Source organism: Balaenoptera ricei, chromosome 18 (assembly GCF_028023285.1).
Source record: "Balaenoptera ricei isolate mBalRic1 chromosome 18, mBalRic1.hap2, whole genome shotgun sequence".
Lineage (NCBI taxonomy): Eukaryota > Metazoa > Chordata > Mammalia > Artiodactyla > Balaenopteridae > Balaenoptera > Balaenoptera ricei.
The window spans coordinates 18,268,631-18,295,177 of record NC_082656.1 but is presented as its reverse complement, the minus strand read 5'-3'; the positions used below and the strand labels follow the sequence as shown (position 1 = coordinate 18,295,177).

Genomic DNA, 26,547 nt, shown 5'->3' with positions numbered 1-26,547 from the left:
ACATCTAATCAATAGGGTCATATCAATTTTACCTCTTAAATATTTCTTATATTTATAGCACCATCCCTAATATCACTGTGTTAGCTGAAGCCCTCATCATCTCAGTTGAATCACTGCCACAACCTCTAGACAGGTCTTAGAGCTGTGATTCCACTACACCATCTGCTTTACATACCAGAGATATTACAAGGCTACATAATTTTGCTGAAAGGATGAGATCATTATAATTTGGAATGGTGATGGAAGACCTCACAAAGAAAGGGAAAACTGAACTAGATTTTCAAAGAGGGATAAAGAAAGAAAGGCACTGACAGCTGGAAATACAAATAAAAGTATCATGGGTGGGATGATCATGATGTGTACAGATGACTATGAAGGGATCAAGAGAGCTAAAGCCAAGAAGGTATGCAAAAATATAACATGGGATGAAACTGGAAGGGTAGGTTACCTAAGTTTGTGTGTGTGGTATGGGGAGTAGGACTCAAATCTCAGGCTTCAGAACTTGGAATTTATTCTACAGACATACTAAGTATAGAGTGTTACTGAAAAGTGAAGTAAAAAAAACACTGTTGGAGTCCATGCAGAATAGATAAAAAAGATTAAAGGCCAATGTAGGAAAAATCTGTTAAGAAATTATCTACATTGTTAGGATAGATAGCTGAAAAACACAAATTCTTTTAAATAGAATACCAAGGTAGGAGGGGGTGGTAGTGAGCAAAAACCAAGGGGAGCCAAAGGTTAGGGACTTAGAAGAAACTCTGTAAATATCAGAGAAAGAGAGTGAGGTTGTTAATATCAAAAGGTTAGAGAGATCCGAGAAGGAAAAGGTTTTAAGGAGAATAAATGTCAGCGATACAGCAAGCGGTGAGGTTAAAAAGATGGAACAGATGAGAAAATGAGGGAGCAGACAAGAACTACATGATGAACTTTGGCAAAAGGCAAGAAATAAGAGGGTATCGAGGCTGAGGAGAAATACAGGGATGATAAGATCAAAGATGATGAGACAGTTTATGTTGTCTCAGACTAGAAGAAGAAGGGTTATTAAACTAGGCTAGGTGGCTTGGCAAAATACTGACAATGAGGGCCTTAAATGAGAGAACATAAAGATGTAAAAAATACAATTACAAAGCTAGAGAAAGTCTTCTAAGATGTCATTTGAAAAAAAGAGAAGGCAGAGAAAAAATAAATAATGAGTGCAATAAGTAAATAATAAATGAATATGTATTATATGCTTGATATTGTATAGTGTTTTGTTTATATTATTTTCATTCCTCACAACCACCTAAATTTTATTGATGAGGTATCTGAGGCTCAAATGTTACTTGGGTTTTGGTCAGCAACAAACCCTGGATTTAAACCAAGGTCTGTTTGGCTCCAAAGTCTATAGGCCTTTTATATTATGACACAATTTCCCATGACAAATTCACCAGGTCAGATCGAGACCACCGACTGGTGGTAGTTTTCTATTTTTACTTTGGGTGGTAGTTACACAGGTCTGCATACATTTTAGCATATTCTTCTGTATATATGCTGTATTTCACAGATACACCCACACAAATGAGCCCATGCCAAAGACCAAAAAGTAAAAAAAAAAGGAGAGGAAGGAGAAGGAGAAGAAGGAGAAGAAGGAGAAGAAGAAAGAAAAGCAAATCAAGAACAAAAAGAGGGCCTTAAAAGTAGAGGTAAATAGAATTTTTGTTTAACAATTGAAATAAACTTATTTTTACTTAAATAAATCTTGTTATAGAAAATATATATGATAGTATTAAAAAAGTGTTATGGGCTTTTGGAGGGATGTTGTGGCACATAATCAAAGCAGAAGGAAGTATTTTTAAATAATGAAAACCCTTAGTAGAAACATTTATATACCACCATTTTATCTAGTCACCTGAAAATCTCACAGACAACACTTAGCAAAATATCCCAAGTCTAAACGCCCCTTAAATGCAAAATTAGCCTTTGTTTTAATGTATTTTGGAGTTGAAACTTACATTCTCCCCACTTAACTCAAACTGATGAAGTTTAAGATATAGCACACCGAGATCTCTCTAAACACTAACAGAAATGGGGCCAGTACCTCAAAAGATACCAAGTGGTGTTTTTCCCTTTCTATTCTGGAAAATTATAATCTGCCCTCTTATTTTTAATTTACCACAAATAAAAACCATGATGATAGACAACTAATCATGGTTGGAGTTCTGTTAAAGACTTCTCAGAGTATCAGTAGATCAGCTGGAATACTCCCAGGGTAAGAAAGAGCTACTCAGTTCTGGAAACCATTCATGTTGACTCAAGTCATGAGGTTAATCTATATATAGACTCATAAGCAAAGAGTGACTCAAACACTATTTGGGTTGTTTTAAAATATTACTTAAAAAAAAACCAACTAACAAATAAAGACTATAAATATTTGAGATAAGTTAGAATAGACAATAAACAGAAGCTAAAATTTTCCTAGAAAATATACACACACTTCATAAACTGAAGAGAGAAGCACTTTAGGTCTACTGAGTATGATCACAGAATAAGAAAATTACATTAAAATACATGACAAATGACAAATGTGATAAATGCAAAACCAAATGGAACCCACTGGTTAAATAATAATCACAAATTTTCAGTTAGCTGAAAAAAGTGAACAGGGAGTCAAATCTATACTTACTTATCATCCCTTTCTAGACATTTCACTAGAATTGGTAAAATCCCAGATTTTATTAGGTCATCAATTGGTGGATTTCTGTCACTGGATAATAGCTTTCTAGAAAAAGAAATACAAGAAATTAACTGCTATAATTTTCAAACTGTGAACAGAAATAACAATGTACCACTTCTGGACTATGAGCTAAGACACCCTAGGCGTGACACCTAATTCTCTCTCTGGACAAATCAGTACTTACCTTGCAGCCTGGACAGCACTCAACTGGACCACTGGGTTATCACTTGTGGCATTCTGCAACACCAAATGTAAGTTTCAGAAATTAAAAAAAAAATCAATTTCAAAATACTTCAAAATGAAAATATTAAATTAATAACATACCTGCAATATAGCTTCTAGTGTTACATTTTGCTTCAAAAGAAAAAAAGATAGTTCAGCAAAGAGTTTAACAGCAAAATTACATTTATTGAATAATCTATTTACTAAAGATAATAGTTAATATACCTTAATTATCATTGTAAAACTGGTCTTAGATTGAGAATGAAGTTCTCTGGTTATTATAAAAATTATTTTTAAAACACCTTATAAGAACAAGGTAACTTACTGCTTTAAAATCAGCATCAACATCTGAATCTTCTAAACTTTCTTCTTGGGGAACATTTCTTTTTTTCAGTAAGTGTTCATCTCTTTTGTTCTGAAAGACAACCAATAAATAGCTAAGAAGTCGTGAAGGCTGCTGTTAATGAAAAATCCACTAAAATTATTTCAACTTTATCAGGCAACTATGAAACAAACACAAAATCTCTACATAAGGATAATATGAATTAAATGTGTATACTGCAAACCAATGACAGGCCACATTCTGGATTTGATAACAAAATTAACTGGTTTAAAGGCCAGCATTCATACACACAGACACAAAATTTATTAAGCACCAACTGTTTTGACCAATACTGTGCCTCCTAATCTGTAGTAAAGATTTAAATTTTTAAATTTAAATTATTATTATTATAAAAGTCTAGCAAATATATTTCAACTAGTATGCTAGCTTTCTTCAACTTACTGCTAATGGTTGCCTGAAGCAATTTATTAAGAAGTCAGGTTAATGAAAAAGAATTTACTTCTAAAATGTTAAGGTTTGTATGTTTGTTGGGAGTGGGGGGAATGGGAATTCATTAGCATAAATGCTATCTATTTGCTATAATCTCAGATTTAAACTCTTGCTATCTGGCTTTTCTTTTTTGTTTTTTTAATCATCTTAACCTTTCTTTTTCTTTTTTTTTTCCTGACTGCACAGCACAGCATGTGGGATCTTAGTTCCCCAATCAGGGATTGGATCTGTGCCCCCTGCAGTGGAAGCGCAGAGTGTTAACCACTGGACCACCAGGGAAGTCCCCTATCTGGCTTTTGTTAACAGCAGAATACTTCTACATTTTATGGGATTTCAACTGTTTGTAATGGCAACCTGTGCCATTTTACATAATATACAGATTAAACCAAAATTTCCTCTAAGATTTTAGTTTGTCTACAGGATTAAGTCAAAATAAATTAGATAAAAGACTAAATGATATCTAAGATTCTTTTCAATTTAAAATTTCAAGACCTTCTAGTCTTCAAAACAATATTTACAGAAGTGTTTGATTACAATAGAAAGCTATTGATGAGATATTGATATTGAGGTTAAAATTCAGATCAAATAGAAAATTAAAACTAGAAATAGACATCTGAAGCTTACTGGCTTATCTGCATGACATCTACCTGTGTGCTATGTACAAGTAAGCATGTTTAAACAGATGCTTATGTATATGTTAATCCTTAAGAGATTACCAACTTCAAATTATATCACAGCATACTTCTTTAGTAACTACTCAAATAAATAATTTTACATTATTTTAAAATTAATGCAACTCACAAATATGAAAATCCATGCATTCACATTTTATAGTCCCAAGTGGCTCCCCACAAAATACTTATTAATTTATAGAGGAAAAACTTGGCAGATAGCATCTTGACCAAGTGGCAAAGGTTATCATCCAGAGAAAAAGAAGAGGGCTTCCCTGGTGGTGCAGTGGTTAAGAATCCGCCCGCTAATGCAGGGGACATGGGTTCAAGCCCTGGTCCGGGAAGATCCCACATGCCGCGGAGCAACTAAGCCCGTGCGCCACAACTACTGAGCCTGCACTCTAAAGCCCGCGAGCCACAACTGTTAAGCCCGCGTGCTACAACTACTGAAGCCCGTGCGCCTAGAGCCCGTGCTCCACAACAAGAGAAGCCATCACAACGAGAAGCTTACGCACCGCAACAAAGAGTAGCTCCCGCTCGCCGCAACTAGAGAAAGCCCGCGCGCAGCAACAAAGACCCAATGCAGCCAAAAAATAAGTAAATAAATAAATAATTTTTTTTAAAACGGTGACATTAAAAAAAAAAAGGAGTAAAGGAAGAATCTGTATAACACAGGGAACTCTACTCAATACCCTGTAATGACCTATATGGGAAAGAATCTAAAAGAGTGGGTATATGTATATGTATAGCTGATTCACTTTGCTGTACACCTGAAACTAACACAACATTGTAAATCAACTACACTCCAATAAAAATTAAAAAGAAAAAAAATTTCAAATACATTAAAAAAAAAAAGAGTAAAGGAAAAATCAACATGGTATGCCTTCTGGTCTGATGTACTAAGAAAACAATATCACCTTGGTGGTACTCCTGACCAAAATAATAACAATAATAGTAGTGGTAGTAGTAGTAATAACAACCACCTGAGAAAAGTCAGACAAACCCAAATCTGCCATTCTATTAAAAAACCAGTCTGTACTCTTCAAATACACTGTCATAAAAGATAAAGACTGAAGAACTACTGGATCGAACGAGACTTAAGAAACATGACAACTAACTGCAATGTCTAATCCTGGACTGGATCTTGGGTTTATAAAGGACATTATTGGGAAAAACTAGCAAACTATGAGTGGGGGCCTAAGGATTGGATAGTAGAAATTTATCTATGTGAACTTGACAAACACACTGTGGTTACGTTGAAAGGTGTATGAACTGATGTATTAACGATGTATTAAGGGTGTAAGGGGGCACCACGCCACTATATATATACACACACATACACACACACACACACACACACACACACACACACACATATATCAGAGAGAAAGTGAGAATAAGGCAAATATGGGAAAATGCTAAGAATCAAGGAAGCTGGGTGCTGAGTGATGGGTGTACTTTTTTTTTTAAAATTATTTATTTATTTTTGGCTGCGTTGGGTCTTTGTTGCTGTGTGCGGGCTTTCTCTAGTTGTGTCGAGCGGAGGCTACTCTTCATTGCAGTGGGTGGGCTTCTCATTGCAGTGGCTTCTCTTGTTGCAGAGCACAGGCTCTAGGTGCACGGGCTTCAGTAGTTGTAGCACACAGGCTCAGTAGCTGTGGCGCACGTGCTTAGTTGCTCCGCGGCATGTGGGATCTTCCCGGACCAGGGCTTGAACCTGTATCCCCTGCACTGGCAGGCAGATTCTTAACCACTGCGCCACCAGGTAAGTCCCTTAAATTCCTATTTTTTTATTCTCTACTTGCAATAAACTTCTCTTGTAAAGTAACACTTCAACTGTATTGCACAGGTTCTGACATGTAGCATCTTCCTATTGTTCATACCTTGGTATTAACTAATTTCCATTAGGATTTCTTGATGCCCAAGCTATTTAGAAGTGCTTACTTTTTTCCCACAATTATGAGGTTTTTGTAACTATCTCATTCACTGATTTCTCATTTAATTGTTTTGTGATCAGAGAACAAAGTCTGAACAACACTGAAATTAGCTGACATTTACTTTATACCAGAGTTTCCAGAACTTTCTCAGTCTATCTGCCTAAGTGTAGGCCAAAGGAAGTACCCCACAGTTTCCTTTATCAGGTGGTTAGGTCCAAACAACTCAATAGTAATTTGGGGGGAAAAACATAGAAGTTAAAAGAAAATAATTTTATTTCACTCAGACAAAATATGTGATTGAAAAAAACACAGTGCAATCTAATGTTTAAATTGTGAACTATTTCAAGATCTAATGATTCTGTGGTATCTGAAATGTTAAGTGTCACTATGTTTCTCACAAAAATTTAGAATATCCCAAGGTATTCCTTTGATTCACTATGGAGCCCCATGGTACCTCACTGCACAGGGTAGCAACTATGGCTTTATACTATCACAAAACCAATTTTCAAATATGCATGGGGTTTATATGTGTTTATTAGATAATATTCACATATTAAGCTATTTACCTTTCTACCTCCTGTTAACTAGTGTGTTTACTGTTGACAAAAGTTCTCCCACAATGATTATGTCTTTGACAAATTTCTCCTTGTAATTTTGTCAATTTTGGCTTACATATATTTGGGCATACACAAGTTTAGTATTATTATACCATCTTAGTAAGTTGTTTCTTTTATCAAAAATTAAGTAACAACCTTCATATTTGAACTGAAAACATCCTAACACAGTCCATTTTGGGCACCCTAGGGCACGAAAGTCATACTTCACTCTCAGCAAAAAAATATGTACAACCCAAGTTAAGATAATCAGTCTCTGGGCAGGTTTCTGGTGATGTGATTAACCATTAAAGGAGGCGTCACCAAAACCAGTAACTTAAACTGTCCTTTTGCTTGTCACCTAGAGATTTTTACCCTCTTAGAGACTGTACTATAAATTCAGCACCTATAAAAGGTATCTTTTTCTTTTGTCAAGTGGGAGGGGACCTCAGAGGATATGGAAACTGGCTTAGTTTCAACACCTACCTTATCTCCAAACACATACACACAGATTACATCCATTTTAAAGTTCCTTTAGAAATCCATTATTAATCTATTATCCCATGTATGTATTTAATACTTTTTAGATCTTCTGTTTTCTGACATTCGGTTGAACCACATGGAATTGCCACTTTGTAGATCAAAAAGCTTAATTACAGGCAATTTCTTATGACTTGACCTAATATTTTTTGACTTAACAAATTCTGTTATTAATCTCTATATAAAGTTCTTCTTTTTCATTCCATCTTGAAAAAGTAGTTTGCAATCCCATACCTAAATATATGGAACAAGTCAGCAGTCACTTCTTACATATGTGATGAAGGACAGATAATTATTTACGAGCCACACTTCAAACTTAAATTTGTTTTTACCCAGCAATACCCTCACTGTTTTAAATCTTTATCTAGTGCTAGTCCTGTAAAACTTAAATCTTTATTTTACAGATGAATAAATGGGGACACAGAGAACCTGGCTAAACTAAATTATATACCTGGGAAATATCAGTAAAGATTTGAACCCAGAGACTGCAGAGCTGAGACTGTGGTGGCTACAGAGACTGTTTCTTAAATATATTCTACTGCTTGCTTTTTTTTAAGACGTAGTCCAACTCTGGTTGCATCTAAATGCTTCTATAGAGGTAGAAAAAAAATGCTCACAAGATAGATCTTCCCCTCAATATAAACATTTATGAAGTGACACTACTGCTGGGTGGTTACATGAATATTCACCCAGGAGTTTTATATATTATGTTTACATTTTGGGCACTCTGCTCAGTGTGTTATACCTCAACTGAAAATTGGAGGAAAAAAAAAACCAAAAAAAACAACATTACTTGTTCATCAATCAGGTAAAAATCTGACAACCTAACACAAATTATTGTTCCTGCAGAATCACTTAACTGATCTTAACAAATGGCTGCTTTTCTTCTTTTCAAATGGATTCTAATTTACTAATTCAGGGTTTTTTAATTAAAACTTCTATTGAGATAATTGTAAATCTGCATGCAGTTGTAAGAAATATTGCAGAAATCCCTCGTACACTTTGCCCAGGTTTCCCCAACGGTAACACTTTGCAAAACTATAGTAAAACATCACAACCAGGACACTGACATTGATACAATCCACTTCAGATTTTCTGTCTTACTTGCATTCACTGTATGTGTGTTTATGTGTATTTAGTTCTATACAATTTTATCACCTGTATATGTTCTTGTATCCACCATTATAGTCAAGATACTGAACAGTTCCAAAACCAGAAAATGCCCTCTCACCTCCCGGCCCCTACCAACCCCCAGTAACCACTCATCTGTCCTCCATCTCCAAAATTTTATCATTTCAAAAATATTCTATGAATGGAATCATACAGTATATAATCTTTTTGTGATGGGCTTTTTTTGCCCAGCATAATTCTCTAGAAATTCATGCAAGCTGCTGCTTCTATCAGTAGTTTGCATGTTTTCCAGAGTGTCTGTACCATTTTACATTCCCACCAGCAATGTATGAGTGATCCAGTTTCTCTGTATCCCCACCAGCATCTGGTATTATCACTATTTTTTTATTTTAGCCACTCTGATACAGGCTTTTAGTTTGTCTTAGTCCGTATTTCCCTGATGGCTAATGATGCATTAATCATCATCAGCAGCAGCATGATTGCTGTTGGTATATCTTCTTTAATGAAATGTCTCTTCATATCTTTTGCCCATTTTCTAATTGGACTGTCTGGGGTTTTTTTTACTACTGAGCTTTAAGAGTTCATTTCATATGCTAGATACCAGTCCTGTAATGGATATTCGGTTTTCTTCCAGTCTCTAGCTTGTATTTTCATCCTATTCACATGGGCTTTCCCAGAGCAAAATTTTTAAATTTGTTAACATCCGATTTTCCTTTTATGGATTATGATTTTGTGGTGAAGTATAAGAACTCTTTGCCTGGTTCTAGATCCTGATGATTTTCCTCCAATTTTTTGTTTCTAAAAGCTTTATGCTTTACTTTTACACCTAGGATCCATTTTGTGTTTTTGTATAAGGTGTGAGATTTAGGTTGAGGTTCTTTTTCTTTTCTTTTTGCCTATGGATGTCCAATTGTTCTAGTACTGTACCATTTGTTTAAAATGCTATCCTTCATCCATTAAATTAGTTTTGCACCTCTGCCAAAAATTAGTTAGGTGTTTTTGTACGGGTTGATCTCTGGGCTCTATCTCTGTTCCACTGATGTCTATCCTTCTGCCAATACCACACAGTATTCATTACTGTAGCTATTCTATTAGCCTTAATATTGGGTAGAGCAACTGCTCCTATTTTACTCTTTATCAGGATTATTTTAGCTCCTCTAGAGCTTGTGCCTTTCCATGTACGTTTTAGAATAAGCTTGTCTATGTCTACAAAAAAACCTTGGAGAGAGTTTGATAACAACAGATAAATTTGAGAACAGGCATCTTTACTAAGTCAATGACCACAGTATATGCCTCTCCATTTACTTAAGTCTTATTTGATTTCTTTCATCAGCATTTTATAATATTCAGCATACAGATCCTATACATGTTTTCTTAATGTATATCAAGGTATTTTATGTTCTTTGGAGTGCTTATAAATGGCACTGTGCTTTTAATTTTGGTTTCTGCAAGCTCACTGTTAGCATATATAAGTGATTAACTTTTATGTGTGATCTTGTTCTCTGTGACCTTGCCAAACTCACTTATTAGTTCTAGAAACCTTTTTGTAGATTCTTCAGCATTTTTTACATAGATAATTATGTCATCTAGAAATAGGGAGAGTTTTATTTCTTCTGTTCCAAATTATGTCTTTTATTTCTTTTTCTTGACTTACAGCACTGGCTAGAACTTCCAGCACTACAATAAATAAGAGTGGTGAGAATGGACATCCATGTCTTGTTCCCAGATCTTAGGGGGAAAGCATTTAGTCTTTCACCATTAAGTATGATGTTAGCTATGGGTTTTTTTGTAGATGCTGTTTATCAAGTCCAGGTAATCCCCTTCTACATCTAATTTGTTGAGTTTTATCAGGAATGGGGTGTCAAATGCTTTTTCAGCATCAATTGATATGACCATATGATGCTTCCTCTACTTAAGTCAGACAACTAAAACAAGTACTGGATCTGATCAGTCCAATGGGCATTTTGGTGGTGTTTTTCTTTATGTAAGAACTCAACCTGCCCCGATCCCAGATCCAATGATAGTAAAGTACTATGGCATATCTGACTGATCAATCACCAAGAGAAGATTATATCAAGTTTAATACAATGTGCCAAAGTTATAAATGCCAGTGACAGGTTTTGGATCAATTTTCAATTTATAAGGCATTATTCACTTAAACATTTACATTGAGAGGCATTATAGCATAATGGTTAAAAGCTCAGCTCTGCCATTTTTCAGCTGTGTGACTTTACACAAGTTATTTAATTCCTATGTAACTCTGTTTACAACATGATATAAAACAGAAATACAGACTTCTGTGTAAATGTTGATGCATAAGGGCCTAATTAAATAAGAAAGCAAGAGATCAAGGAGACAAAAGAAAACAAAAGAGTTCAAACAAAAAGAGTCTGAGGCCAGTAAAGCACTACATATTAATAACTAGATTTCACCCTCAATTTTTATAGATCAGTATCAGTGTTATTCAAAGTATGGTCACTGGCTAAACGTTCTCGAACTATTTGTTGTAGGTTTGCTACAAGATAAGGAACTTGTGCTAGTAATCAACTGTGAAAATGAACACACCATTTAGTCCCATTATTCATTTATTTAGGCAGAAAGACTTTCATGGTAAAGGAAGCAGTGTCTTGTTTAACATTTTGACACAAGCTCCCTGACTTGTCACAGATCAGTGCTTCTGAGCACTGTTCTATATCTAAAGTGTTTTTCTTAAAGCTTCAATAAATGATTTAAATTTAAGTAAAAATTTAAGATATCATAATTCAATTAAATTCTTGAACATGAGCATGTAATGAGTACCAACTACATGTCCAGAATTTGACTGGGCATTTTGGGATGGGCTAGGAGAGAGACCTGGGAGTACTGGGGTTGGGGGTCGGGGCTGGGTGGGGGAGTGTGGTTACTACCTTCACTTTAGAAGCTTACCATCTAACAGAAGTGTGTAGAGCTCATCTAAGAAACTGGAAACTAGCTCTCTTTCTTGTATTTTCAAGAATCTCAATGTCAGTAATAACAATGCTGTGACCATCTCCTCAATGGAGCAATAGAGACAGCAAGGCTGAAATCAGAGGCAGACACTCTGACCATAAAGAGTGGAGGAATCTTCTTTTGAAGGGCTCTACCCATCTCTGGAGAATTATATCAAAATCAAGTAAGCTTTGAAGTATAGGCTTTGTTTCAGGAAAGGGTCACTTTCTGCTGCTTACTTAGGGAATTCTGAAATGTGAAATAAGGAACTGCTTGAGATTTCTTCAGTTAATTTCATTTTGATCCTCCTACAAGGATTTTTCAGGAATTAATCATAGTAATTGGAAAGGAAATAATGTTATCCAGAAGGAAAAAAAAGAAGAGATAAGAAAGCTGTCTCTAAAGAAACCAAGGTGAGTATTTAAAAAGATGTACTCTGATTAAGCAAGAAATTTTAATTCTATAAATTAAATACAGAGGGCAGCACAACTATAAAAGGAACAAATCACCAAACATAAATATAAGTGAATAGCTTAGATTTATAAGCATATCAGAAGGGCAAAAAAGCTTAAAACAGGAGAGGATTCTGAGTAATACTAAGACCAATACAAAAGTCTCAGAATTGTATTCCAAGCATGAGAAGTTAAGGGAAAGTGAAGGTTCACATCTGGGGAGAGCTGGTGTAATGTGAAGAGATAACAATAAATGAATAATTACTTAATTCCAATTTTATTCCTATCAGCTCTATTACAGAGAATGATCTTTACATGATGAATGAGAAACCAGATACAAAAGGATACACACCATTCTATTTATATAAAGTTCAAAATATGCAAAATATGTAAAATAATCTATAATGTTAGAAATCAGGATAATGGTTGCCTTTGGGGGAAAGCAGAAACTGTGAAGGGGCCTTGGGATACAGGTAGTGTTTCTTTCTTGATCTAGGAGCTGGTTACACAGATATGTTCACTTTGTGAAAATTCATCAAGCTGTACACTTAAGTTGTGTCGACTTTTCTGTAGGTGTGTTATATGTTAATAAAAAGTTAAAAAGAAAAGAAAAAGAAGCTAAGTCCAAAGTGTTACGACTGGCAAGGAGCTCACCTTACTTTATTAAGCTAAGGCTTAGTTCACTTCTCTGGTCCAAATGACCCAAGGAGCTGAAAAAACTTGCACTGATGTTAATCTGTAAGTACCCATGAAGTTAAGGAGTTGAAAGAACATGGGATTAGCAAGTATTTTTCAAATTTAATAAAAAATGGAGCAGAGGGGGTACAGGAGAATGGATCTCAGGAACTATATACTATACCAAGGAGCATAAGATCGATGCTGAGTAAAAATTAATAACACAAAGTGGGTACGATAATACTTATTGAGTAAATAAATGCACAGGTCCATTTGATTCTAGTGACTCACTGAGAGAGTGTGTACTCTCAGAATCAAGACCTTCTTTCTTTCTAAAACTGAAAAGTTTCAAGATGATAATTTAATATATGAGTTTTAGGAGTGAATTAGATCAAGAAAATCTAATCTAAGACAAACACAAAGATTTAGAAATAAGTTTCAAATCTATTTTTTTTAATGTACATGTATATAGACAGAATTTATTATGTGTACTTTGTTAAATGGTAATTAAAATTTGCTTAAAATAAAATCTGCTTGCATGAAAACACAATCTAATGAAGGTAATTCAAAAATAATGGAAGAAAATAAAATAAATTTTAACAGCAGTTGCATTCAATTGGTAAGATATAAGATTATTCTACTTTATTTTTCTAAAGTGTCTTTAACAAGGACATGGAACTTCTACATGAGGAAGGTGGAGGAATTCTGTCTAGCACACAGCCCACATAGAAAGAGATTATTAAGAGAAAACAATAGCAACTTCATCAGATGTTGTGAGAATTTCAATGACAGTGGTAAAGTACTTCACACAGTGCTTGGTAACTCAATAAATGGAAGCTTCTATAAATGTATACCATTATAGATTATTTAATGATATATTTTTATGCTGTGTAGTTTTAGGGATGCCCATTAATTTGTCGTAGTATTTTCATTATTCAAGTTATACAAAATTTTAACATCAGAAAAAATCTAATTATTTTTTATTAAACACAAATCACTCTTACCTTTCGCAGTTCAACTGTCACTTCATTTCTGTGTCTTCGCATTGTCTAAAAAGAAAAACAAAAATTTCATAAGTATCTAAATATTGATACTGCTAGTACATAAATTAAGGTCTCTGGCATTTAAGATTTAAATTTGTTTAAGATTCTATTTTTAAAGATTAAGGATTAATCAGTTTTAGACTTTAAATGATGAACTACAGGAGGTTAAAAAGCCAAAACTCCTGTCCATTTTACTGGGTATCTGTTGGTTAGTTTTGTGGGGAGTGGGAGGTAGAGCTTGGCTGCCTAGGATCCATCCCCGTTTCCTAACTGCACCCAGGTTTCTATGGGGAGTTATATACTCTCTATTGTGTACAGTCTTGATGGAACCATCTATTAAAGCATCTCACTTCCTCCTAGCAAAAATAGGGCATGAGCTTAAACTCAGCCAGCAGAACTCTCCCCTATAACTCTAAACCTAGAGCAAAATGGAAAGAAAAAAAAAAGCGTATTAATTTCCAAAGGAAGCATTTGGACAAGGTAGTGAACCATGCCTATATCCTGAACTTGCTATGTTCCTAGTTACCTGGTGTCCGTAACTCATTCTTTGAACTACCTCATATTCTTCTAATAAATTATGGTTTTGCTCTTAAGTCAGCCAGAGCCGATTTTTGATGCTTGCAACTAATGTATTCTTTTTTTTTTTTAAACTTTGGGTTTTTATTTTTATTTTATTTATTTATTTATGCCTGTGTTGGGTCTTCGTCTCTGTGCGAGGGCTTTCTCTAGTTGCGGCAAGTGGGGGCCACTCTTCATCGCGGTGCGCGGGCCTCTCATTATCGCGGCCTCTCTTGCAACTAATGTATTCTATTGCAAATGATTCATGTTTAAAAAAAGTAAATGCCTCACTGTCATGGCCTTAAAATCGCATAAAAATTAAAATAAATTTGGGATAGATATTTTGTATCAAAAGATAAAGAAGTATCCTTCTACAATTTACTAAGAGGCTTTATCAGGAATGTCTTAACAGGAATTAGTGAAATGACTAGCTATCCCTTCTCCCCTTGACATAGTGATATAATGGATTACTTTATTACACATACAAATATGATAAATGGCTACATTTTCAGAATAAAGGCTACATGTCATGGTATATTATTATTTTAGTATACGGCTAGATGCAGTATGCTATTATTTTATTTAATGATTCTTTTGTTATGGCACCTCTGTCAAGTTTTCTTAAACTGCAGTGATAAATTAATCTCTTTGCAGGGAAAAAATATCCCATGGAACCCAAATTACAAACTTTGTTAAATATATTGAAATATTAACCTAGATATAAACTCGTGCTTAAATATAGATATATATTAAATATAAACAAAACTGCCTAACAAAATTCAAATTAGTAACATTTATTTAATGTGATGGAATGATGCACTGATAAAACTATTAACACTAATAGGGTTCAACAGTACAAAGAAAGAGCCCTGAATCTAATTCTATATTTAATATGCTTCTGCATTTAGGCTTCAACACTATCAATACAGAGAACGCTTTATGTATAAATTAATCATACAAACTGTAATAAATATTGAGCAATCAAATACCAATATTAATGAAGTGTTACTTGATCACTCTGTAAAGAAAGCTGTCTTTATTCACTTGAAGATTAGAATTGCACCAATTGTCAAAATTTGCCTGTATAAACATCTAATCCAATTGTTACTAGAGCTGAGAAGAAAAAGTATTTTCATTGCAATAACTACTACATTTGATTGTTTACAAATTGTTATAAGATAGTACACAACAAAAAGACCCAGGCAGCCTATCCCCTCCAAAATATGATCAAGTTACTGCTACACTGTAATTTCCATTAAAATACTACTTCAGCCTGGATAGAAGTGATGAGTTAACTTCTGAAGTACTCTAAATTAGGAATCCACACTTCACAGGCGGTTAGTTAGCATGTGAAGTGCCAAATCAGAGGTTAGCTCCCAATTAGTAAGTGTTTCGAATATCAACATCTGAATTTAGACATGTGTTTGTTAATTAGCATAAGAGATGTTGGAAATAATTTTATATTGCTGAACTGCAATTGTTCAAGATATATGGATTAACTAGAAATACTGTACAAGTGTCTTGATTCTTACCTGTTTGAGGTTTAAGAATCTGACAAGCCCTGCAATCTGTCTTCAGAGAAGTTTCTGAGTCTAAGCTTCCTTTTGATCCTGTGTCCCACCCCATCTTGGAGGATTCTGTCCGCTAATCCTAGTCAGATCTTTCTGGTATCTGCTTAGAGTTGAAGTTTTATTACAAGGTAGTAGAGTCTAAAAGAGCTAAACCCATAAAACAAGCTATATGACTTTTTGTGACTGCTTGCTAATACATGTTTGTATGGGTAGCAAATTCTGTCTAAGGCTTGTTTTATTATTTTATTATAATATAACTCACTGGGAATTCCCTGGCGGTCCAGTGGTTAGGACTCAGCACTTTCACTACCAAGGGCCTAGGTTCAATCCCTGGTTGGGGAATTAAGATCCCACAAGCCACGCAGAGCGGCCAAAAAGAAAGAAAAAAAAAAAAGAAAAAAGAAAAAAAATAATGTAACTCACTGATAGTAAAATTTCTAAGGAAAACCACCTATTGCCCTCACCTACCTATATAGTTAAAGGCCTCCTATTCATCCAAAAGAACCTATGAGTGTAAATGGCCAAATGGCTTAGGTCAGTTAGCAACAGGTACTAACTACCATCTATGATACAAGTACCTTTGAGTTAGTCATCACTCATTCTCCTCTCTGTTTAAGTTACAGAAAAAGGCTTCTTCTTAGGGCCTCTCCTCCCTTACATTCTTCCCAAGTGATCTCATCTACTCTTATGTCTTCAATTACTGTTTGAAGACCACTCCCAAATATCTATCTTTATTCAGCTCTCTCGCCTGGGCTTCAAATCTGTAAGTATAATATTCACTCATTTGACAAAAATTTACTAAATTCAACCAAAATGCTCCACGGCAATATGCCTGCAACTAGGAGGCAAGTATAGCAATTACAATCTAGTACCGTGGTGAGCAAACTGCAGCCTATGGGCCAATTCTGGCAAGTTGTCTATTTTTGCAGGGCCCCACAGGAATAGTTCGTATATTTTTAAGTGGTTACATTATAAATGATATTAAGTGTCTACATTAACTTAATTTTTGTCTCTTGGCCCAGAAAGCCTACAATATTTACTCTCTCTCCTTTTAAGAAAAAGTTTGCCAGCAGCTGTTCTAGGGGAAAAGATGGTAATAATAAGCAGTAACACGAGTCTGTTAAATGTTAAGATAGGAAAGTAAATAATAAAGTTCTATATCAGGAGACACGATCAGAGGGTCAGGAAAAGGCTTGCTGAAGAATTAAAATATGTGTGCACGTATGTATGCTTAAGATTAGAGGACAGATCATTGTAAGGCCTCAAACTCAGCTGCTTATAAATATCACACCTGCTCCCCCATCTTCCCCTCCCAAAAAAAAACACCCCCTACGATTCCATGAATATTCCCAATATTAGGAAACAGTGCAACCATCCAAACAGTTGCAAGAACCCACATCCTGGGAGATAATCCATGTCTACTCACTCTCTCATTCTCTGACATCTAATGGAGTCACCAAAATAGGATTCAAACCTTCTAGCTTTATTGCCACTATCCTAGACTAAGCCAACATCATGTCACATGTCACCCGGATCACTACTAGTCTCCTAACTAGTCTTCTCCTACGCACTGAATCAGTTTTCCACAATGCAGCCAGAGCATTCTTTTTTTTAATGCAAACCTGTGTTGCCATTCTCCTGAATAAAACCTCTCGATGGGACTTCCCTGGCGGTCTAGTGGTTAAGACTCTGTGCTTCCAATGCAGGGAGCGCAGGTTCAATCCCTGGTAGGGGAAATAAGATTCCACATGCCACACGGCCAAAAAAAAAAGTTACCAGGACAGCCAAATCAAAATCCCATGGATAAAATCTACAAGATTGGGTGACAAGGTAACCCCACGAATTCTCAAATACAAGAAGGATCTGGTTAAATCACCAACTATAGGACTCACATGGTCTCAGCATATCTGCAGAAGGAAACAGAAGAGCAGAAGTAACTGGGTAACTGAAGGACTTGAGGGGAGCAGAACCCCAAATCATGAATCACTAGAGTTTAGAAGGCAATTTGAGAATATCTGCAAATGGAAGGGATCTTCTGCACATGCTAACATTGTAAAATATGACGAGAGTAGACTCAAAAACAAGGGGCTGAAGTCCCCCTACCTGGAAAAAGCCCTATAACTGAAAAGAAATTTCCAGGAAAAGAATTCCAAGTGATCTGGGTTTCCCTGGTGGCGCAGGGGTTAAGAATCTGCCTGCCAATGCAGGGGACATGGGTTCGAGCCCTGGTCCTGGAAGATCCCACACGCCGCGGAGCAAGTAAGCCCATGCGCCACAACTACTGAGCCTGCGCTGTAGCACCCACGAGCCACAACTACTGAAGCCCGTGCGCCTAGAGCCCGTGCTCCGCAACAAGAGAAGCTGCCGCAAAGAAAAGCCTGCTCACTGCAACAAAGAGTAGCCCCCGCTCTCAGCAACTAGAGAAAACCCGCGTGCAGCAGCGAAGACCCAATGCAGCCAAAAATTAAATAAATGAAAAAATAAATAAATTTATAAACAAACAAACAAAAAAAGAATTCCAAGTGATCAAGACATGCGCAATTGGGGCAAAGTAAAGAGAGGATCCAGATAAAAGTGGGTTAGTGAAACAAGAGCCAGATCTCAGAAAATAGGAAGATAAATAAATAAATAAATATATATATATATTTTTATTTAATCACTTAAAAAAAAAAAAAAACAGAAGAAGGGGGTCTAGAGTGGTAAAGCTAGAAAAGCTATCCTGACCCACCACTCACTCCAAAGAGTTCAGGAAAACCTATTATAAAGTGTACAATATAAAAGGATTGGGGTCAAATTCTATGCCATAAGACACAAGGAGCAGAATGATGCATTAAAAGACTACCAAAAAGCTGTACCAACAAAACATGTAAAAATTATATCCTAGAGAATGATAGAAGATGTGAAAGAACATTATAATCAGAATTAGAAAAACTCAGTAATGAGGTACTAGAAATCAGGAAAGAATTTGAAATAAAATAAAAAAATATTTCAGAAAGGAAACCTAACCAAGAACAATCACACAACACAACAGGTAATGCTTAAGAGATACAGAATGTGCAAAGAACTAAAATTTTAATCAAAAAGAAATGAAGGTGAAAATTATTAGAATTAAAGTGACAATAAAGATAACAATTAAAGGGAAAAATATCCTGAAACTAAAAGACTTGAAATGAAATACTGAAAAAGCACACACTGTACCTGGGAAATCAACCCAGAAAAACCAATACCATTATATATTAGAAAGACTAATGGATTTCAAAAAAAAGAAAAAGAAAAAAAGAAAGAAAAGAGAAAAGACAAGGCAGATGCCTCTGGATGTCAGATATATATACACACACACATATGGTAGATCTGATAAGTGAGTTCAACAAGGTCACAGGATACAAGATAAAAATATAAAAATCAATTTGCATGTCTATAGACTAGCAATGAACACATGGGCATCAAAATTAAAAATACAGAGAACGTTCTAATTTCATTCTTTTATATGTAGCTGTCCAGTTTTCCCAGCACCACTTTTTTAAAAAAAATATTTATTTATTTATTTTGGCTGTGCTGAGTCTTAGTTGCAGCACACAGCATCTTTGTTGCGGCGTGCAGAATCTTTAGTTGTGGCATGCGGACTTCTTAGTTGCGGCATGCAGACTCTTAGTTGTGGCATGCATGCGGGATCTAGTTTCCCGACCCGGGATCAAACCCGGGCCCCCTGCATTGGTAGAGTGGAGACTTACCCACTGGACCACCAAGGAAGTCCTAGCACCACTTATTGAAGAGACTGTCTTTACTCCATTGTATATTTTTGCCTCCTTTGTCAAAGATTAATTGACCATAGGTGTGTGGGTTCATTTCTGGGCTTTCTATCCTGTTCATTGATCTATATTTCTGTTCATGCCAGTACTGTACCGTTTTGATTACTTTAGCTTTGTGGTATAGTCTGAAGGCAGGGAGTCTGATTCCTCCAGCAATATACTAGCAATGAACACATGGGCATCAAAATTAAAAATACAAACAATATCATTAATAATCTCTCAAAAAAATAAATACTTAGGTACAAACCTAACAATACATGTACAGGATATAGATGTTGAAAATGATACAACACTGATGAAGGAATTCAAGAATCTAAAAAAAAATGGAGAGACACACTGTGTTCATGGATTGGTAGACTCAACTTGATGTCAATTTTCCTCACAATGATATATAGACTTAGCATAATTGCTTTCAAATCCCAGTAATACTAAAGTTTATACAGAAAGCCAAAGTAATTAGAATAGCTAAAACAATTTTGAGAAAAAAAAAAAAGTGGGAGGAATCAGTCTATCTAACTCCAAGATTTATTATATAGCTACAGTAATAAACACTTGTGTGATACTGATGAAGAAATATATACACTGTTCAATGGAATAGAATAGAGAACACAAAACAGACCTACACAAGTATGCTCAGCTGACTTTTGACAAAGGTATGAAAGCAGTTCAATGGAGGAAAGTTAGACTCTTCAACAAATGATGCTGTTCAGGTAGATATTGATAGACAAATATATGAACCTCAACTTAAGACTCATACCTTACACAAAAAATAACACAAAATGAATCATGTTTAAATGTAAAACTATAAACTAATTTTTTAGAAGAAAATTAAGAAAGAAACTTTAGGATCTAGAACTAGGCAAAGAATTCTTAGACTTGACCCTAAAAGCATGATCCACAAAAGGAATAACTGGTAAACTGGACCTCATCAAAATGTTAACATTTTGCTCTGAGAAAGCTTCCATGTGGAGAGGATGAAAAAACAAGCTAGAGACAGAAAAAAAATATCTGCAAACCACATATATATGATAAAGGACTGGTATCTGGAATATACAGAGAACTCTTACTCAAACTTAAAATACACAATCAATTAAATTAGAAAACAGGCCAAAGAAATGAAGAGACATTTCATCAGAGGACATACAGATGGCAAATAAGTATATGAAAAGATGTTCAATATTATTAGCTATTAGGGAAATGCAAATTAAAACCAAAATGAGTTATTACTACACACCTATCAGAACAGCTAAATTAAATAACTGAGACAACACAAATGCTGGGGAAGATGTGGAGAAACTCCTACATTGCTGGTGGGAATGTAAAACAATACCTGGAAAATCATTTCTTAAAAAACTAAACATGCAAATACCTTGGACTTAGCAACTACTGAACATTTATTCCAGAAAAATGAAAACTTATGTTCACAAGAAACCTGTACCCAAATGTTTATAGAAACTTTATTCATAATAACCCAAACCTGGAACCCAGACATTCTTCGCAGTTTAAAGAAACTGTGGTACATCCATACCACGGAATGCTATCCAACAATAAAAAGGAATAAACTATTGATACAAGCGACAGCTTGGATGAATCTCCAGGGAATTATGCTAAGAGAAAAAAACCAATTCCAAAAGGTTATATACCATATGATTCCATTTATATAACATTCTTGGAATAACAAAATTATAGAAATGAAGAAGAGATTAGTGGTTGCCAGGGGCTGAGGAGGGGGCAGGATGGGAGGAAGTGAGCATGGCTACAAAATGGCAACATGAGAGATCCCTGTGGTGATGGAAATGTTTTATATCTTGACTGTATGAATATCAATATTTTACTATAATGCTGCCAAGATGTTACCATTGGGGGAACTGAGTAAAGGGTCTCTCTGTATTATGTTTTACAATTGCATGTGACTCTACAATTATCTCAAAATAAAGGTCAATTTTTAGAAACTTTTAAAGGGAACTCCCTGGCGGTCCAGTGGTTTAGGACTCAGTGCTTTCACTGCCGAGGGCACGGTTCAGTCCCTGGTCCCACAAGCTGCGCAGCACAGCCACAAAAATAAATAAATAAACAAGCAAACCTTTTTATAAAAAAACCTTTCTAAAAAAAGGATCGGCCTTTCTCACCTTCTGAGATGGCCCACACTCTGTCTGGGGAGTGTTTCTCTCTAAATAAATCCACTTCTTACCTGAAAAAAAAAAAAAAAAAAAAAAAGGATCTATTTTACATCAGATGCTGAGGAGGAGGCGAAGAAGAGGTCACTACCAATTTCCAAAATGCACAAAATAGGGAAGCAGTAGATAATAACTAAAAGAGAAGGGACTAAATAAAGCTAACTAACCACCATAACAAAAATATAAACCTTCTAAAATATCAAAAAACATACTGAAAGGGCTTCCCTGGTGGCAGAGTGGTTTAGAATCCACCTGTCAATGCAGGGGACACAGGTTCAAGCCCTGGCCTGGGAAGATCCCACATGCCGCAGAGCAACTAAGCCCGTGTGCCACAACTACTGAGCCTGTGCTCTAGAGCCCACAAGCCACAACTACTGAGCCCACATGCCACAAGTAAGGAAGCCCACGCACCTACAGCCCACGCACCTAGAGCCCATGCTCCGCAACAAGAGAAGCCACCAAAATGAGAAGGCCATGTGCCGCAACGAAGAGTAGCCCCCGCTTGCCACAACTAGAGAAAGCCCGCGTGGAGAAACAAAGACCCAATGCAGCCAAAAATAAATTAAAAAAAAAAAAAAAGACCCAAAGCCTTCTCTAAAAAAAAAAAAAAAAAAATACTGAAAGAAATACATAAAATAGATTGCATAGAACTATTTTACACATAAATATATGGGAATAGGGAGGAAATAAGGTAGAGAGCTCAAGGAAACTAGGTTACATTTGACTTTAGAACCGTATGAAAATGAATTATATATGTGTATGACAAAATTAAACTTTAAGAAAAAGCAATCCATAAAAATTAAAAAAAATTTATGAACCTAAATGTGCATCCAGTTGGTAGCATAGTCATACTATCCTATGCAACTTTTCAACACAGTAATTTGTATATCCCCAGTCAACCCTAAAAACAAGAGAAGCCTGCATTTGTATAATTGACACTTTATTAAAATTCTGCCCTTTTAAAAACACAGGCCCTATAGAACATATTGTTTACATATAATTTCATGTGGTTTTAGAGCCATCAGAAAGCCTCTGACAACTCCAGGTTAAGACTCTCTATAACAAAAATAAATAAATAATTTCAGAAAAGGACAGGAAGGAACTTTTTGGGGTGATGGAAGTATTCTAAAACTGGACTTTGGTGATGCCTGCACAACTGAAAAATTTACTAAAAATCAAACTTTATACTAACAATGAGCAAATTATACTACATATAAACTATACCTAAATAAGCCTGTTTTTAAAATTCTCTACAATACAGATATTTATATACTTGTTCCTTGGGCTACCCAGTCTGTTTTTCTAAATACACTAATTGAAGCAAATGTAAAAATTTTACTTGGGGAGAAGGAGGTAGAAGACTATATAAGGATATAAAATTGGCCTGTCGAGTGGTGATACAGTTAGAAAACAATAGCTCTGGGACAATAAAAACTAAATTTGCCAACAACTGGTTCATTCATGTTTCAAGGTATTTATGACAAAGCTGACTTCTGAAAAGCAATGGAGGCCCCAGGGCAGTGAAATGATAATCTTCAATGTGCTGAAGGAACATTAACTTCAAACTCAGAATTCTTATAAAGAAGGAATTGTAGAATTTAAATACCACCACTTTACAACAGTTAACAAATTAATGTATCTAGGCAATGTTCATCAATGGTTGCTAATATCACAAAAAGAAAGAACCCAACATTATATACCACCTAATAAAAATTATATGTTACCCATGAAAGTGAAAAGCCAACCCATGGAATGAGAAAAGATTTGCAAATCATGTATCTGATAAGGGACTTGTATCTAGACGACATAAATGGACCCTTACCATTCAATAATAAGACAATACAATTTTAAAACGAACAAAGGATCTGAATAGACAGTTCTCCAAAGAAGATAAACAAATGGTCAATAAGCACATGAAAAGATGTTCAACATAATTAGCAATCAGAGAAACAGAAATCAAAATCACGAGACACCCATTAAAATGGATAAAATAAAGAAGACAGCTAAGTACTGGTGAGAATGTGGAGAAACTGGAACTCTCATACACTGCTGGTGGGATTGCAAAATGGTGTAGCTACTGAAAAACAGTCTAGGTGTTCCTCAAAAGGTTAAACATTGAGTCACCACATGATTTAGCAACTCTACTCCTAGTATATACCCAAGAAATATGAAAACATATGCCTGCACAAAAACTTGTACACGAATGTTCATAGCAACTCTATCCACAATAGCCAAAAAGTGGAAATAAATGTCCATCAACTGATGAATAGATACATATAATGTGGTATATCCATACAATGGAAAATCGTTCGGCAATAGAAAGGAATGAAGTACTAACGTATACTAATAACATGCAAGAACCTTGAAAACATTATGCTAAATGAAAGAAATCAGTCACAAAAGGCTACATATTATATGATTCCATTTATATAAATGTCCTGAATAGACAAATCTATAGAGATAGAAAGTAGATTAAGGAATTCCCTGGAGGTCCAGTGGTTAGGGCTCCATGCTTCCACTGCAGGGGGCACAGGTTTGATCCCTGATTCCACATGCCTAGCTGCACGGGAAGGAAGGGAGGGAGGAAGGAAGGGAGGAAGATTAGTTGGGGGGGGGAGGAGGGAATGGGGAATGACTCCTAAAGGACATAACATTTCTTTTTGTGGTAATGAAAACATTCTAAAATTGGATATGGTGATGGTTGCACAACTCATATTTAGTATGAATATGCTAAAAATAAGCATATTGAGCAGATATGAATATGTATGTGAATTATATCTCAAAATGTTTGGTTTTTTTATAGTATATAATACCACATACAAATCAGTCTTGGGGAAGGGAGGGAATGAGGAAAGAAGGAAGGAAGGGAGGGAGGGTGGGAGGGAGGAAGGAAGGAAAGAAAGAAAAAGAAGGAAGGAAAGAAGGAAGGAAGGGTACAAAGGCTTTACGTTTAACAACCAATTTACAGGAAATAAAAAGAACAGGACATACTAAACATCACGAGGTTGCAATCAGCAAAATTCAGGATAAACAACCCCATTTCTCTAACAACAACAAGCAACAAGGCAAAAGGGGAAGGGGGAGTGGCTTGGGAAATGGAGTAGGAACCTATAGATTGACAGAGATTTAAGAGACATATCAACCAACCACAATACATGGACCTTATCTGGATGCTGATCCAAACAAACTATAATGTGATTTATACATACATTAGCACGTGTGCGTGTGTGTTATATATAAAAGACAGCTGGGGAAATCTGAACACTGGGTATTTACTACTAAGTTACTACTATTAATTATGTTTAGCTGTAATTTTAAAAATTACTACCTTTTAAAGATATATTATAAAGTATATACGTATTAAAGTAGAAAATAAATTCACCAATATAAGATATCCCTCAAATAAACCCAAACATACATGGACACTTGATATGATAGAGATGGCATTGCAGACCACTGGGAAAAAGACAGGCCATTCAATAAATGGTCCTGAGCCAAATAATTATCCATGTGGGGGAAAAAAAGAAACCAGATACCTACTATACCACCATACAGAAAAGTCAACTCCAGATGGTTTGAAAATTTATAAAAGCAACATTGAGTGTTTAAAGAAAAATATCTTTACGATTCCTAAGTGGAGAAAGATTTCTTAAGCAGAATACAAAACTGCTAAAACCAGAAGAATAACTTCATTAAAATTTAGAATTTCTGTTCTTTGAAAGATGCCACACAGAAAGTGAAAAAAGAAACCAAACCGGAAGAATACTTGAAGCATGAACAATAATTAATAAATACTCGGAATATACAAAGTACTCATACATCACTGGGAAAGACAGGAGAAAGACAAGAAAAGGCATTTCAAAGAAGATAAAACAATAATAGCCAACATGAAAAGGTGGTCAACCTCATTACTCAAGAAGATACAAATTAAGACCACAGTGAGACACCATTTTGCACTCAAGATTGCCAGAACATTAGTAGGTATAACATCACCGAGTGTTCATGAAGATGTAGAGCAACTGGTGAGATGTCAGTTGGTACAACCATTTTGGGGAGAAAATTTGGCAAAATATGGTAAAGATGAAAGATACCCAAGTACACAACAATTCTACTCCAAGGTATAAATCCTACAGAAACTCTTACATATACTCATCATGAGATATATATATATAAGTGGTTTCTGGCGTCATTGGTTTGTAATGGCAAAAAATTTTGAAAACAACTCAAATGTTCATTAAAAAGAAAACATGAATTGTAAGACAATAATTACTCAGCAATGAGGAAGAATGAACTACAGCTACACAAATGAATCCAGAAATGTTAAAAATTTATCTTTTCCTGTTATAAATACAGTATGAATATTTCATATAAAAAAACAAGCAAGCAAAATTAAATGCTATGTTATTTCAGGATACAGACATATATGGTAAATCTGGAAAAGCAAAGTAATGATTTACACACATTTATGGCAGTGGCTTACTTTTTTTTTTTTTCTTTTGTATGTGGAATTAAATCATACATGCTCTGGCTTTGGAGTCACACATGCACTTTCACTACAACACAGAGGCCCAACCCCCAGGGTACAAGTTCCCCAGCCCTGCCATGGCCAGTACAGCGACGGGAGAATTGAACAAGAATGTCACTACTTAGGCGTGG

The 26,547-nt window shown here is 35.4% G+C and overlaps 1 protein-coding gene across 2 annotated transcripts in view; it reads right to left on the bottom strand.

Moving 5' to 3' along the window:
* KPNA3 (karyopherin subunit alpha 3) overlaps window positions 1–26,547 on the bottom strand; it is an 89,978-nt gene that overhangs the window by 26,051 nt on the left and 37,380 nt on the right. The window contains exons 2-7 of one of the 2 annotated variants that reach the window (XM_059902733.1): window positions 21,844–21,905; window positions 13,738–13,782; window positions 3,261–3,350; window positions 3,038–3,067; window positions 2,898–2,950; window positions 2,663–2,758 (exon numbers count right to left, since the gene is read on the bottom strand). In XM_059902733.1, the coding sequence (XP_059758716.1) occupies window positions 2,663–2,758; window positions 2,898–2,950; window positions 3,038–3,067; window positions 3,261–3,350; window positions 13,738–13,779 (311 nt within the window). In that variant the 5' untranslated portion in view covers window positions 13,780–13,782; window positions 21,844–21,905. The remainder of the gene's footprint in view (window positions 1–2,662; window positions 2,759–2,897; window positions 2,951–3,037; window positions 3,068–3,260; window positions 3,351–13,737; window positions 13,783–21,843; window positions 21,906–26,547) is intronic. The other variant, XM_059902732.1, reaches the window with a different exon arrangement.